Source organism: Cyprinus carpio, chromosome A17 (genome assembly GCF_018340385.1).
Source record: "Cyprinus carpio isolate SPL01 chromosome A17, ASM1834038v1, whole genome shotgun sequence".
In the NCBI taxonomy this organism is placed as follows: domain Eukaryota; kingdom Metazoa; phylum Chordata; class Actinopteri; order Cypriniformes; family Cyprinidae; genus Cyprinus; species Cyprinus carpio.
This window is the reverse complement of record NC_056588.1, coordinates 17,529,464-17,546,547: the sequence shown is the minus strand read 5'-3', so window position 1 is coordinate 17,546,547 and position 17,084 is coordinate 17,529,464. Positions and strand designations below refer to the sequence as shown.

Genomic DNA, 17,084 nt, shown 5'->3' with positions numbered 1-17,084 from the left:
CTCCAAAAAGAAAAAGAAAACAGAAAAGCCTGCTGCTCAAATACCCTGGTAAAAATGCAAAGCAGTGTGGGAAACCTCTGTGTAACGTTATGCAAAGCTGAGTGGGAGATAAGCAATGGCCGTTTACATAACGGCAACAAGGAGCCAGAGTGAGAGATACAGCTGTCCACCGTTTTTATAAAACTGCCATAAGCAGCCACAAAGTACAGTCTTTGGCAGTCAGGTGGCTGTTTGTTTTGGCTTTTGAAAATTAGGTTATTAGCGAACAATTTCTAGCTACCAGGCTTCGTGTGGAGAAAAAAACTGAAGGAGTCAGTAAGAAAACAAATATTTTACACTACATGCAGACCTTAGATACCATCTTGTTTTGAAACCCAAGGTTAAGGCCACATTTACCCACTGAGTTAAGTAACATTTAACCATGAGTTATTAAGCCCTGCTCCAGAGAACTGAATGAGAATGAGTACACTGAGAAATACTAACCCAATATGAAGTAACATACTCTCACAGGCAATTTGTAACTATCTCACGGTTTGGCGAATTGGTGGCGAATTTGAATTTATTTAATCTCATTCATATTTTTTTTTTTTTTATCTGCTTATGCCTTACTTATGGTTAAGGGTGGACCTCATGCTTAGTTTATTTTGAAAAAAAAAATCACGCATTTTCATACAAATCAAATTGTATGAATTCATACAAATTGACCATCAAATCGCTAAAATGTAAAATGAGTAAAAAATTCTCAAATTCCCTACTAAATAAAACTTTCTCATGTGATTGTGTTGGTATGAACAGTGTAAAATATGGAAGAGAATAACCCCAGATTATAAATTACACTTTTTTGCAAATTTTCCATGTTGCAAACCATAGCATAATGTTTCCACTATGCCTTCAAACCTATGTTGCATAGAGAGGATACATACATTTAAAAATAATAATAATAATAATAAATAAATAAATAAATAAAATAATAATTCTGAAATGTTTTAAAAGTCCAACCAACACTGCAAATTAAAAAATAAATAAATAAATAAATAAAATTGCAGACATTTTTATCAAAATATCCTCTGTGATATTTCAGAGAAGAAGTTTCGGAATGACATGATAGTGAGTAAATCATGACAGGATTATAATTTTTAGGTACACTACCCCTTTTAACTAAAACCAAAAATTATAATTAATATATTTTGGTTAATATTCAATGGACATTTCTGGAGATATGATTTATGAGATCACATATATTATTCTCAATAACATTTTGTGTATAATTAATTATAGACTGCCCAGTTTATAACCTTGTACCATTACTATCACAGTGTAGCATGTGTCAGGACTTTAAAAAATACAAAAAAAATTCAAAGCTGTTCCATTCTGTAACACTAAGACAAGAACATCTAGTTGCTCTTACTAACCTGCAGTTAAAATGCTTTAAATAAAGGGAAGTCAGTTTTTCTTCAGTCACAACCATTCTACATCTGTCTGCAATACCCCACATGACATGAACGCAGTTGTAAAGCAGGTTTCCTCCCATTCTATGTTTTATATGGGCTCTTTCTCCATTTCTAACCTGCTTTATGAATGGATCTGAGCCCTGACACTCAGATCTATTCAGCATGGGCTACTTTCGACACACCCCTCTAATGCAGCATGAAGCCATCGTCTGCTCCACTGCTCTTTGACAGCTTTGATTACTGATATGCATAAAGAATATTGTAGTGGTACCCCTCCCCACAGGCTCAGTTCCCATGCAAGACACTTCATTTAACCAAACCCCTCCTGGGCTGTTAGTCCTGGAGCAGTTTGAGCTGGAGTCTCCGATTGTGAGCCGCTTTACTGCTTCATTAAGCTGGAATGAATTCAGAAAAACAGCACAGAAATCAGACAGAGAGACTCACATCGAGAGAAAATAAAAGCTATTTATGCTTCACCTGCTTTTTAAAGGGTTAGGACCTTTCCATATATGGAGTGTTGACAGATGATTGGTTGTGTTGCTGCTGGAGGCGGAGTCTAGGTGTTTTTTATAGGTGCAGTGGCATCTTAGCAGACTACACCCACCATAGTCAGGTGAGCTCAGGCGTGCTGTCACTGCAAACAAAGGCGATGAGAGAAGAGTTAGCAAATTGCAATTGAAGGATCTGAGGTGACGCATAATTGCCCTAGATAGCCGCAAGGGGTTTTTGAAAGAATCCACAAAAAGGCCAGGAAACTGGAGACAAGAAAGATAGCACATAGGTTGAAAAGCCTTTTAATGATATATGGTGACAAGGATTAAAATGCATAGGATTGAGGGACAAAATGCAATTAAATGTGTATGTCTGAAACTACATGAGCTGGTTAAATTGTATATATTAATTTATATATAGATATAGCAAAACTAGATAAATGGGCGAAAAATATCATGTTCATAGAATGAACTCCAGATTCCAACCATTGTAGGACACAAGCTGATGAGGATATGAGGTGTGGACCAGTCTGACACAGAAACACATGCACAGCTCACATAGGCCAAAGACATCATATTATACGAAAAATAACAAAATGTACTGTGGTAACCTACATTTATGGTGGCCACTATACAACTGTGATAACTTGGTATTACAAAATGCTGGAAACTGAAAAACTTAAAGGAGGTCCCATAATAATTTATAATTATTTTACATTCCTAATAGCTGTTGTAAGTGTGATTTGTTAGCAAAAGCAAGTTACCTTCAACTTGTTGGTAAAGGTTCCAAATCCGGGTTCTGTAGTGGTGATACAACGCCACCTAGTGGTCAAAAGATAGCATTACATTTATAATTTAAACTGCGTTTAACTTAAGTGTAAAACAACGTTGATAATAGTTCAACCGCATATAACATATATTGAGTTTTTATTTTTTTATTTTTTATCAGATTTGAGAAGTGTCTGTATGTGGGCCTTTTAATTAAAACGTGGGAACAAATTCTTAATTCGTGGCCACAATATATTGTTTTGTTTTTTGTCTGCATGTCATGTGCAGGGCTCTGTAATTTCTTGTGTGCTTTTGTATATTGCTGCTGTAGAACTGTCATTTTTTTTAAACTAAGTGCAAACACTGCATTGCCACAACCAAATAAAATAATAATAGTAATAAAAAAAACCTGTGTGAGGTTGGTACCTAGCTAGTTGAAAAGACTGTATCACAACTGCATCACATAGCTTCAGCAACAATTGCACAATTCCACTGAGAACATGCAAAGCCTTAAATTAAACACTGACTTTGTGGTTGAATTTGCCGAAAGAAAGGCCCCGCGAATTTAATTAAATTAATTACAACTAAAATGAGTGAGTAGGTTTTTCTTTTTCTTTCTTTTGTTTGTTTGCATATGGTGCTGTTTTAGTGCCATAGTATTTTTAGAATAGAGTCAAAATTACCAGATTAAAGTTTTTAGATAGCATGAATAATTAAATAAATACATTAATTATTTATGTGAAAATTCCACCTACTCAAAAATAAATATATAAATAAATTGCTGCACATGCCACTTGAACTGAGGTGAATACAGTGATTTCATGCCACATTAAAGAGCGGGAAAACACATTTATTGTTTGTATTTCGTCATACAGAATTTACAGAATTTAAAGGCTACAATTTGTGTTATATTAAAATAACAAAATATGCTTATTGCAATTATTGGGTAGTTGGCATGCTACAAATAATGAATAGACTTGAAAACGTTAAATATTAATTCCAAGCATTTATTTATACCATAAACAGTCATGTAATGTTATTTACCTCAGAAAAGACAACGAGGAGCATTGGAGCCCACATTAATCTATAATGTTTGGGGGGCCCGTACAAATGTTTTTGCATATGGGACTTTCAACGCCACTGCCCAGATAGCACATACATCCTAAACGTACCGTCTGCAAGATGTAGTTTAAGATCACCTCATCTGAAAGGATCACGTCTGATAGACATCTCTAAGATGTCAGATTTACATACTCCTAAATCACATCTTAAAGAAATCTTTCCAAACAAGCTTTGATAACTGATTGGAAACTTCCTATAGATGTATTGCAGATGAGCAAACTCTCTAAAAAATGTCTTGCTGATGTAAATGCAGATGTCAAACTGATATCTTCGTGATGTATGTGTGCTATCAAGGTGGATTTAGTTGTTCACTTTTGTTCGGGAAAGTCCCTACAAGTGGTGTCCCTTTCTCAAAGTGAGGTGGTGCATTATGGGATCAAACGAGCACATAGGCTGAAACCGAAAACATAGGCTGCTGACATGAAGTGAAGCTGACATTGCTTGCTGACTCCCTCGCTGCCTTTTCAGGCAATACTTCTAAAGGCAGCAATTTGTGCACAAGGCACCTCACTAAAAGTGAATTTGGACATGCTTCTGAGGCAAGCGTAACGATTTAATGATTTACAGAGCAACAAAATAGATTGAGCTTTGGTGATAACAAGTGAATATTTAAATAATATAATACTGATTTGTCTCTAGAAATAACATCAAAAGTGCAAAAAGTTGGTCCAGAAACATACATTTACACACAAAACTGAACACCAAATGCAGCTTTTCAAATGACATGAAGTGAAGCTGACATTGCCCTCCTTCCCTCCCAACCTTAAAATTTTCCCCCAAAAAACTCCTTTCCCAATGAAGTGAAGCTGACATTGCCTTCGTGCCTTCCTACCTTGAAATGTGTCCTCCAAAGACTGCTTTTCCCAGTTTTCGGACACAGCCATAATGTCCACTACAGGTTTCAGACACCACCTCTGGACACCTAACCCTCAAATATAAAAGGAAATAAACACACATATCTCATATAGAAAATATGCTAATATCCAACTAACTGACACTCCCACACTTCGGTCATCAGCCAGGCCATCTTCTCCTAGTCGTTGAGATTCTGCTTGCATGAGAAAGATCACTTTCATGACTTTTAACATTGAGAATCTATATGTCAAACTATCACTGTTTTAATGAACTGAAAAAAATGTGTGTGTAAGTGTGAGACGGAGGGTGTTATTTGCTTAAATCACACTTTTAAAACTAAAATGACAACACTTATTGCCTTCCTTCCACATATCACATTACCATTTCCTGAATGCACGGCTTTATAAACAGACATAACATCGAAGACCATCTCCATTACCACTGTACATCTGTTGATATGGCCTGATCTGTATTATGACATGTGATTACAATAGAAGAACACACATGCAATGCACCGCTTACAAATAGGAACATTACATTTCTAGGGAACAGAAAAGTGTTGTCCAACAGCACTATGAAAATCATTTAAAATTTATAACTTCAACAATAATCTACTGTATATAGCACACCAAAGAGACAGGTGTGCAAAACGCTGACATTACAATGAACTTCAGAACAATAGCTGCACAGCTACACTATCAAAGCTATGAAAATAACATTTGATATTTTAATTGCAACTTTTGTATTTGATATAAAGACTACACAGACTTTTTCACTTAAAAAAAATGTATAACCAATAATATTGAGGGGAAACTTGACAGTACTTTCATTCAAAAATTTGTAGCTTTAATGCATTTTTTGTTTGGTCAGAAACAACATAACCAATACAACAAACAATTCTGGCAAATCCATAACCTGAACCATAACCTGAAATTGTAGCCATGCGGGTAATACCAAGGTGATGTTGGCATTTTAAATAATTTGCCACAATATTTCTATTAATCTTCATCCGTTACTTCATGGCATATTAGAGACGGAGATTAATAATTAACAGTGACGTACCTGAGGTCAGTGAACCTACATACTAGATGCCTTTATTGTGACTATCATCAGATCCCTTGAAGCAACTCAGTGAGAATCTACTGTAGCACCAGTTCATCAACACATTTACAGCAGTAACACATTCTCTCAAGTGAAAACACAGGAAACTGTGATGTTTTTATGGTTTCAGTACTGAGCACCATGACTCTACATATGTAAAGACAATACAGTACTCCTTTGGGTCTTCATCTCCTTGAGAAAAATAAACAAAGAAAAAAAAGGAGGAAATAAATTGTACACAGCATCTAAGATCAGTCTGAATGGGAACAAATCTTCTGGAAGACAACTTTCATGCATGTTCAAGCACTGAATTTTTTGATGAATTTAAAAAAAACACCAAATTCAAGTAAAAGGCATTGCTTTAGGTTATACAGTATATATACACAATACATTATTTATATATTATCGTGACAATCCTTAACTACATTTTAGATATTAATAAATAAGACAAACTAACATTTGAAAGGTAAGACATCCTAACAGTTATTTGCTTTGCTACTACACATATATATATATATCATGGACACTGTTTATAATCTAAACTTAGACTTGCTTTTTTAAAAGCACTTGATATATATCTTTTCGTCTCTCTACAAGTGATGTGCTTGCGTTCCTGTTTATATTGGACGAAGGAACACAAGTTATTTTGTTTGTCCCCTCCCAGAGTGTCGGAGTGGATGGACTGGTTTGGGAGGTACAGTTTGGTGGTAGAGATGGAGGGTTAATTCTCATTATGCCATCAGGCACCACTCCTACTGACAAACCTTGAACCTAACGGCTACTCGCCCAAAGCGAGGGCAGTAAGCGTTGAGCACTGAGGTGGCAAATGAACGTCCCTCCACATGAGCAAATAACGCTAGCTGGACGATAAATCAGAATGTTCTTCACAGTTGTGCAACTGTCTCTGTTGGAGCTGGACCAGCTATGTCTGAGCAACTCTTTCCCTGGAAGCAGGTGGGAGAGAGACTGAGATAGTATGTGCGGATAGAGTCATGGGTGATGGGAGCTTTGAGATGGGAAAAGGTGTTGACAACATCTTCAGTCCACCTTCACGTAACCGTTTGTGCTGGTGGCCCCTGCTCTGGCATCTCGCCCTCTTCCTCCACCGCCTCTGTCCGGCCGTTCTTCAGCTTGGCTGGGATCGGCGGCCAAGTCGAAGCGCAACCTGAGCGTGTTGCGTATCACCAGGCGCTCTACAATAAAGGAGGCGCAGAACCACGGCACAGCATACTCTGCCGTGATCAGGCCCATGAAGTTATATTTAAACTCGGAGTAGTCCCACGGACAGGCGTTGAACTGCTGTAGCAGCAAACCCGTGCCAAACTCCCACAGGTATGTCCACAATGTGTAAATGATGCAGCGGAGCAGCACATTGCAGCGGTCCCGCAGACAAAGGTACATGCGCTCTACGATCAGGATGCAGGTTCCGTAGATGAAGAGCGCCCACACGCTCGTCACGCCAGGAAACTTCCAGTTGCAATTCACCACAAACTCCCAGGCTGCCGTGAACATGACTTCACAGAAGTAACCGTGTATGGCATACAAGTACCACCGAGAGAGGGCCGTAAGGGGCTCAGGGGTCACTGTGGTTGCCATGATGACCATCTTCCTTTTTCTTTGATGTGTGGAGTTAATAAGTATCAGGAAGTAATAAAAAAAAGAGTGTGTTATAAATCCGCATTGCAACTTGCTATGTTCTGAATGGAATACTAGCATACTGCATTCTATGATTATAGGGGTTATTTTGGGGTTAGAAAGTTTTTTGTTGTTTTTTTGGAAGAAATTAATACTTTTATTCGGTATGGATGCATTAAATTGTTCAAGACATTTATAATGGTACAAAAGATTTCTATGTCAAACAAATGCTGTTGAATTTTCAATTCAGAAAAAAAAGCAGCATGGTTTACACAAAAACATTATTAAATAGCATTACTGTTTTAAACATTGGTAATAATATGAAGTGTTTCTTGAGCAGCAAATCAGCATATTAGAATGATTTCTGAAGGATCATGTGACACTGAAGACTATAATGGTTGCTGAAAATTCGGCTTTTTCATCACAGGAATTAATTTTTTAAATATTTCAAAATATATTAAAATAGAAAGCAGTTATTTTAAATTGTGATTTTATTTTTTTAAATATTACTGTTTTTTATTGTATTTTTAATTAAATAAATGCTTTGTTGAGCATAAGAGACCTAAAAACATTAAAAATCATATCAGGCCCTAACCTTTCAACAGTAGTTTATATATTTGCAGAAATTATTAGAGTAGTATGCTATTCAAAACATAGTCAACAAAATAAAAATGTTGCATGACAACACACAGTAACAGCATCTACTATGTACTTTTAATAAATAACAGTATATAATCTCAAAGCGCATATGAGCTGGATTCATGAACAGGGGTCACTTTCAGACATGAGAGAAAAATAACTGAGCCGATTAACATGAGTCATCAACACTTTCCACTGTCTTTTGCTGTAAATCCATGTTCATACACATACACACACACTGTACACGTCAAGAGTATCATGTGTCAGAGGGCTTCTGAGGGGCTTAAAGTCCTAAAACAGCTCATCTGTGTACAACCAACATCACAATGAAACTATAGAGATGGCTGGTCAATTCTAAGGCAATTATGACTGTTTTGATATTCAACTGCTGCTGAAGATGTGTGTGAAACTGAATTAGAGCAGAATGTGATCTCATTATGGCCTATCAATTACACTTTGGTTACTTGTCATTTAGCAGATGCTTTTCTCAGCCAAAGCTGCTTAGAGTAGGCGAATTGTAGGGACAGTCTTCCGGGAGCACATGGAGGTTAAGTGTCTTGCTCCAAGGGCATCATGGGAACTCAAGTGGCTCTATAATTCACACCTCTACAAAGTGTACCATGACATTTAAAATAGATCTGCTAAGCCTATTTGAAAAACAAAAACTAATATAGCCTGTGCTGTGATTAAACTAGACTTAGGATTCATTGGATGGAGAGGGAAACCAACAAGAAATGGAACTTATGGGGGGAAAATAAGTCATATTTGCATATTTTACCCAACCTGCTGTCTGGCAGTCTCACTGTCCACACTCCACACTGTCAGGGTCCAAAGAGAGCAGTACTTCTGAGCTTTGCTGCCGATGCCAATGTGGCACTCATGTACTAAAATGAAAAAAGGGGAAGAAAAGAAAGAAAGAGAGCCCTGTTAAATTGAGTGGAGTAATGGCATTGTTTTAAAGGAATGTTACAGGTGCAAAACAAAATAAAGCATCTGTGAAATGCTGTCCATCACCACAGACATTCATTTTAACTTGCCCCTGAAGACAAACAATATTTGTTTTTTCAAGTAAAACATTTACAATAGAACTCTATAGGACCAGACGTTCTATCATATTTTTGCACTTTATAATAGTTATTAGTGTAAAACTGAATTACATATAGATTTTGTAATATACATTCATATTATTCCATCGTATTTTTGCATTTACAGTATATGATTCTAATAAATGTGTTATTTGAGCTATAAAGTTGTCTAAATCATTGTTATATTATGTTGGTAACCTCACATGTATGAGTTACTGGTTTTATTGCAATATCCTGCCCCGACTTTTATAGTAAGTGTATTACTGTAAACATCTTTGATTGTTTTTATGAAGGTTTCTTTCTTTTTTTTTTTTTTTTTTTTTTTTTGCTGTAACTGATAGCATGCCACAGATTATGTTAATAGAATGTAATTTGCAATGAAAATTATAAATACTGTATAATATTGTAATATTTCTGTTAACCTAAGATTAAGAATGTGAATTCCTAAATGTTTTAATTTTAATCTCACAAAATCTGTGCATATGATAAACACATCGAAAGTGTCAAAAGTGTTACTGAGATAAATGCAGACAATGTTCCTTGAATCTAATACATCCAGCTCATCTGAAATATCTTCACAAAAAGGAAGAGCGTCTGGTGTTGCAACAAAGCATCTCCAAATGTTCTGAACTGCATGCTTAAAGGGTTAGTTCACCGAACAATGAAAATTATGTCATTAATGACTCACCCTCATGTTGTTCTCTTCCGGGGTCTGTTGTGAATGCGACTGCTGTGACAGTTGACATACGTCAGCAGCGTCGTGAACGCGCTCACAACAGACCCGGAAGACAAATCTTGAATAAAGTCGTAATTTTTGTTATTTTTGGACCAAAATGTATTTTCGATGCTTCAACAAATTCTAACTGACCCTTTGATGTCACATGGACTACTTTGAAGATGTTTTTATTACCTTTCTGGACATGGACAGTATACCGTACATACATTTTCAATGGAGGGACAGAAAGCTCTCGAACTAAATCTAAAATATCTTAAACTGTGTTCCGAAGATGAACGGAGGTCTTACGGGTTTGGAACGACACGAGGTCGTCATGAGTCATTAATGACATAATTTTCATTTTTCGGTGAACTAACCCTTTAACATTCTAACAAGCTCTAGACAGAAAACATTTCCTTTACTACAATCAAAGCTGCAAAGCTCTTACTTCCTGAACAATAGCAAAAACACACAATGGAGAAATATACAGCCCTTAAGTAATGGATACAGGAGGTGTATCAATAATTGGCAATTAAAACACACATACTCGTTGTTAATGAAAAACTTAAGGGAGAATCTGACAGTATATATGTGTGTGTGTTTATGAAACAAGTATCTTATATTCACAAAGGCTAATTTCTTTGATCATAAATACAGTGAACACAATTAAAATTAACTGTTTTTATATTTTAAGAATTGTTTTATAAATATTTTATTAGATTTTTAATGTAATTTATTCCTGTGATGGCAAAGCTGATTTTTCAGCAGTTACTACTCCAGTCTTTAGTGTCACATGATCCTTCAGAAATCATTTTAATATGCTGATTTTGGTGCTCAAATGACATTTCTTATGTTGATTACAATTTTTTTTTGTAAATAGTATGATGCATTTTTTCAGAATTCTTTGAGGAAGAAATTGTCAAAAAAAAAGCATTTATTTGAAACAGATTTTTTGTAACAACTTAAAAGTATCACTTTTGACCATTTATCTTATGGTTTAATACTATTTTACATTAATATGATTACATTATTGTTTTTACTATATTGTTTTTTTTTTCATTTAAACAATGATTAGATTAGATTAGATTAGATTCAACTTTATTGTCATTGCACATGTAAGGTACAAGGCATCGAAATGCAGTTAGCTTCTAACCAGAAGTGCAATAAACAGTAAGTACAGGATATACAGTGTCTACAAAATGTTACAAATGTACAATAAATATACAAATAAGGCAGTACTATGGACATAATTAACAGATTTTAAATACTATCAGCATGATATACAGATAGGTGTACTATGAATATACAATACAGATGGATTATGTAATAAGTGTATGTACACTATAAGCAGAAACTATGAACATATGAACATCATTTACACTAGTGCAATGGACAGTAAAAAAGTGCATAGAAAATATAAAATATTCCAGTGTGCAAATGGATCATTCAGTATTCTGGGATGAACAGACAGTAGTGCAAGTAATAACAAGTGAACTGTTTTTGTTTGTTTGTAAACCAAATGTAGTGATGAGGAGGGGTGAGTCTGAGTGTTTGGTGTGTGTGTGGGGTGGGGGGGGGGGGGGGTCAGAGGCCAGAATTCAGTAAGGAGACAGCTGTAGGGAAAAAGCTGTTCCTGAATCTGCTGGTCCTTGTCCGGAGGCTCCTGAAGCGCCTCCCGGAGGGCAAGATGTTAAACAGTCTGTGGTCAGGGTGAGCGGAGTCCTTAAGAATGCTGCGACATAGACATAGACAGCGTTTTCTATGGATGTCCTCAATAGCAGGAAGTGGTGTCCCTGTGATGCGTTCGGCGGTTTTCACCATCCTCTGTAGTGCCTTGTGGTCAGCAACTGAGCAGTTCCCATACCAGACTGTGATACAACTGGTCAGGATACTCTCGATCGCACACCGGTAAAAGTTCACCTGAAGACAGCTGGTTCTTCTCAGTGTCCTGAGGAAGAAGAGGCGCTGGTGAGCCTTCTTGACCAGGCTGGAGGTGTTTGTGGTCCAGAACAGGTCCTCCTAGATGGTGGTTCCCAGGAACCTGAAGCTGGAGACACATTCAACAACCATCCCGTTAATGTGGATGGGGTCATGCATGCTTCTTTTCTTCTTTCTGAAGTCCACTATGAGCTCCTTTGTCTTGCTGGTGTTAAGGAGCAGGTTGTTGTCAGCGCACCATGAGGCCAGGTGCTATACCTCCTCCCTGTAGGCAGTCTCATCGTTGTCACTGATGAGGCCAATCACCATGGTGTCATCTGCAAACTTAATGATGGAGTTGGATCCATGCACAGGCTTGCAGTCGTGGGTGTACATGGAGTAGAGGAATGGGCTCAGCACACAGCCCTGTGGTACGCCGGTGTTGAGTGTGATGGTGGTGGAGCAGGTGTGGCCTGACCTAACATGATGAGGTCTGTTGGTCAGAAAGTCCATAATCCAGTTGCAGAGGGAGGTGTTTAATGTCCAGGTCTCCAAGTTCTGTGGTCAGCTTGGAGGGAATAACAGTGTTAAATGCTGAGCTGAAGTCAACAAACAACATCCGTACATACGTGTTGTTATCGTCCAAGTGTGTGAGGACAGAGTGCAGCACTGTGCATACTGCATCCTCTGTGCTCCTATTTCTACGGTAGACAAATTGGTGTGGGTCCAGTATGGGTGGGAGGAAGTCTTTGAGGTGTGCTAGGACCAGTCGCTCGAAGCACTTCATGACAATAGGTGTGAGTGCTACTGGGCGATAGTCATTCAGGCACATTGGGGAGGAGTGTTTCGGCACTGGCACAATGGATGTGGATTTAATAGACATTGTGGATTTAATAGACATAATAGGATTTAATAGACATAACAGACATTGTTTTTTTCTATTGTTAATTTAAATAATTGCATTTCATACTCCATGAGAGTGCTAAAAGGCTAATATTCTGCACTCTAATGGAAAGACCATTATGAAATATTAATCTATGCTTTGAGAAAAGATACAGCTCTTGTGCAGCAATAGAAGACACAAGTGCTCAGTCAACTGGATAACCTAGAGGCATTAAGAATAGTTTGATAGGAGCCCAATACATATTACCCATTTACTGGCCTTGCAGTCAGCATTGCTATTGATCACCTCCTGTCAAACCTCTATTGACCTTCTCATCTACCTGAACAGACCAGTCACTGCTGACAGCCTGGCCATCGCTATACCACTCAAACATGCAAGCTCAGCTGCAGAGAGCAGCATCAAAGCAGAACGACTAGCGAAAAGTGCTTGTTTATTTGACAATGGATGATAAAAATTGGTTCAGGGAATCACTGTGTTATGAAGAATTTGTCTTTTAGTGAGGGCATGAAATGGAAGTTCATATATGCACTGTATAGTGCATCCAAAACCCAAAGCATTCCATTTAGTGTTGTTACTGTTAACTAAAATGATTAAAAATCATTTTAAAAATAAAACAAAAAATTTAATTTGGTAACACTTTAGATTAGGGAACACATTCACAAAGAGTCAATCAATCTACATATAAAATATTGGTCACTATTTATTTCTAAATAATAAAAGTATAGCGCATATACTAATTAGACATAAATAGTTTTTTATTGATGCAAATATGTTAGAAACGGGTTTTCCGGTAGTGGGCGGAACTAATGCACAAACGACAATCTCATTGGCTGGCACTCACCTATTATCGTCCCTGTTTTTATTTCAGCAAATCAGTTCAAGCGAACGCACACAACCTGATTAATATTCATGAATCCAGCAACTCGTTAATCCTTAGTGCGTTATACATTATTCTTAGTAGAATTCATATTATTATTATTATCTTATCAGTATTTTTGTTTTGTTTTTTTCCCCATTTTTTTTTTTTTTTTTACAGAAACACAGAATGACCAAAAAAGCACCACCACCAGTCCTAAGTATAGTTAAAATGACTAATATGCATTCATACATGGGTTACCAAGTTTTAATTCTAATTACTAAAGTAACATATCATAATAGTCTATATTATACTGCTTGACTGACTGATGTTAACAGTGTGTCAGATATTTAATAAGCTGTACCATTTTACAAACATTACAGACACACACACACACACACACACACACACACACACACACACACATCAGTCTGGCGAGTAAACTAAAAAATTTACTAGCCAGTGGCAATTCAATTTCCAAGGTGTCCGTAGAGGGTTGTTCAGACATAAAAAAGGCTACACTATCCGTTTGTTTGTTGTTGTTTTTTCTCTTCTTTTGTCAATATCATGCACACACCTGCCAAAAAAACAAAGGCATATCAATGGCAGGGACAATATACTATAAATTCCTCCTTTGACGCACTGGCATGACCGGCTCTGATGCATTCTTATTCCCGCCGTTTCTAGAGGTGACTGATGAGAGCTCTGGTCTCTTGCCATGAGTTCACTCCGCTCTGCAGAAATATAAATGGCAATGGATCAATAGCACACACAGCTCAGTTACTCCAGACATCACCTTGGCTCCAGCTCGCACACAGCCTTCATTCTTCTCATGAGGTAGAGCAGTGCTGCTGAGAAGACTCCTAAGGGCTTTTAAAGGATGATCATGTTTCAGATGGAGGCAGAACCAGTTTCATTAAATTCTTCAGCATGAGGCGGACAATTCATCCTGAGTTTCACTCATCAGTGTTAATGAGGCACAAATGAAACAAAATGCAAAACAAAAGTAGTTAAAAGCTTTTAGTAATAAGGAGTGGCTAAATAATAACAGTCTCATAATTATTGCTTGACTGTGTTTTTCAGTGACAGATGTCAATACTAGCATAACAATATATGTTATAATAATAATGTGTGTGGGGGGAGAGAGAGAGAGAGAGAGAGAGAGAGAAATAAGCAAAATTGTGAACATTAAATAGGCCTGAAAATCGATTAATTTTGATTATTCGATTTCAAAATAAAAGTTTCTTTACATATATATAAATATTACATATATTTCTTAAATAAATATATATATATATATATATATATATAATATAAATTCATTAAAAACTAAAATTAAAAATAGAGGTAAATAGAAATATAAAAAAGCACAAAACTAAAACTACTAAAATTAAAAGGAAAACTGAAAATATGGAAATAAAAATTAATTCAAAATGTTAATAAATACTATAATAAGTATATAAATAATACTAAAATAACATTGAGTATCACTCTGCCATGGTAGTTTAATATGGTCTGGCTCCAGCTTTAAAATATAAGGTGGGTCCCAAGACTCTCAGGGAGGGCCACGTTCTCCAATCGGGCCTGTTACTGTATATACTTTTTACTTCAAGTGATTATGAAGCAGCCCAAGAGCTTATCCTTTTCAGTTTGTTCCCCCGACAGGACCACAAGTATGTCCCAGACCCATATGGGTCAGCGCCAAGAGATTAACAACTTCTGAGCCTTAGTAGAGAGGGTTTGTCACATGACAGCACCAAGCCACAGTGATGTTGAAAAAGACTGACACGGCAAGACTTCTTTGATTCCGGCATGAAGAATAATGACAAACCAACATTTACCATAATTACACGTCTTATTTTGAGAGTCAAGATTGAGATGTGGCCAAGTGAAACAGCGTGGAGTGCAGTGGAGCTGATCTGCCAAACTAAACACCAAATCCCCAGTTTTAATCAAGTAAGCTTTAAGTGTCTTTGATCTCACGCTGCTGATGTAAGCTCAGCAGTATGAAATATGAGGAAAGAGTCAGCGTAGTAAATAAATATTGACCCATCCAAACTATCCCGGAACGACCTCTTAAAGGGCACGTATCATATTTATATACGCTTAACCTTGCTGTACACAATACATATTAGGTGACTGAGATGGAAAAAGTGAGAAGCCAGTGCCAAAGGTTGTTTATAGCCAGTGACCCCAAGAATATGAACTCTATTGGTCTGTTTAGTCAAAACACCGTCTGTTTCGGGAGTGTCGTCAAATACAATCTGAGAATGATGCGACTTGATTCAGCACCTCATATGTTCATGTTAATACGAATTGTTTGGGAGATGTAAATCTGAGGGTTTTTCGTGAGGCTGAATATACCGCAGTCGTGACAGCAGCAGCCCCGGTCGGATGCCAGCGCAGGCCTCCATGACAACCGACCACTGCAGCGCTGCGTCGGCTGCGCAGACACACTGTATAACACAACAAAACAAGGGGATTTAGAACTGAACGGACTTTAAGTACTTCATTATAGTGATAAACATTGAATAAAGTTCCCTGTTGCAAAAAAAAATGATATATAGGCAGGTGCAACATCGCAAATGCTCCAACTTAAGTTCGTTCGTAATTAAAGGATGAAGTGCGCGATGGAGAAGGCAGCGTTGACTTCCTCCTTCGCCTATTTAGATGATAACAGTCCGTTAAACAGCGAGCTGGTGGCCGAGAAAACGTTCAGAAAAGTGCAGTGAATGATACCGGTTTAGTTCGTGTTAACTGTGGGATAACCTATGCTGGAAACCCGAACATGTCTAATGAAACATCCTAAAAGCCGGCGAGACTTACCGTATTATTCTTCCGCCGCTGTAGATGTGGAGCAGCCGGGCCTCATTTTGGTGTTAAACGGAAGAAAATCGTTGCACCGGTTGCCTCTCAGGGTACATTTGTAGCCGTCTCTCGCTGCTGTCCGGTGATAACTGACATATTTTACTTCACTGCAGCAGTACAGCACACGCTCAGACACCGGCTGCGTTTCAAAACACAGCGAGCTGCCTACCTAGAAGCGACGTCCGAATCGGCATCGAATCGTTCTTTTGAGTCGGATCTCTGTGATGAACTGGTTGAATCGGTTCACAAAACTAGTCTGTGAATGCGACTTAATTAGTTTGACTCGGATTCACTGACTCAACTGAATCACGAGTCGTCTCATTCGAGCTTGCTTGATTTGATTCGCAGTGACTGAAAAATGGCAATAGCCAAACGCATTTTATAGCAGTAATATCAACACACATATGAAACAAACATGGTTTTATTAGCATTTTATTAAAACGTGCAAAATCTTTTCAGCCATTTATGTAAAGTATTGTAATTTGTACATATAAACAATTTACACTGTAAAATGTAAAATACATTTAGGATCTAAATTACTTTTTACGAGCTGAATACTGAACTGGGAACACCGCTATTAATAAATCGTTAACGGAATTGTACCTAAATTTTAGAACACGTGACAATGTCATATTTCAATAAACAGATATATATATATATATATATATATTTGAGAG

The 17,084-nt window shown here is 37.2% G+C and overlaps 1 protein-coding gene and 1 long non-coding RNA gene across 3 annotated transcripts; both read right to left on the bottom strand.

Annotated features, from left to right (window-relative positions):
- Positions 1–1,002: 1,002 nt before the first annotated feature.
- Positions 1,003–4,822, bottom strand: LOC109113405. Its single transcript, XR_002021744.2, has 4 exons — positions 4,665–4,822; positions 2,707–2,764; positions 1,929–2,085; positions 1,003–1,846 (listed from the first exon to the last, which is right to left on the bottom strand). It is a non-coding gene; the product is annotated as an uncharacterized LOC109113405 (long non-coding RNA).
- Positions 4,823–5,755: 933 nt separating this feature from the next.
- Positions 5,756–16,632, bottom strand: LOC109064656 (transmembrane protein 229b). Of its 2 annotated transcripts, none has more exons than XM_019081691.2 (3): positions 16,366–16,632; positions 8,841–8,946; positions 5,756–7,403 (listed from the first exon to the last, which is right to left on the bottom strand). In XM_019081691.2, exon 3 carries the CDS (start codon positions 7,391–7,393, stop codon positions 6,827–6,829), a length of 567 nt encoding a protein of 188 aa, XP_018937236.1. In that variant the 5' UTR covers positions 7,394–7,403; positions 8,841–8,946; positions 16,366–16,632; the 3' UTR covers positions 5,756–6,826. The 2 variants fall into 2 exon arrangements, with proteins under 2 accessions (XP_018937236.1, XP_018937235.1); XM_019081690.2 differs by having other exon boundaries at positions 8,846–8,946; positions 16,366–16,629.
- Positions 16,633–17,084: the final 452 nt, after the last annotated feature.

Coding starts and splice junctions, on each gene's coding strand:
- LOC109064656 (XM_019081691.2), bottom strand. CDS start 7,393: ATGGTCATCATGGCAACCACAGTGACCCCTGAGCCCCTTACGGCCCTC.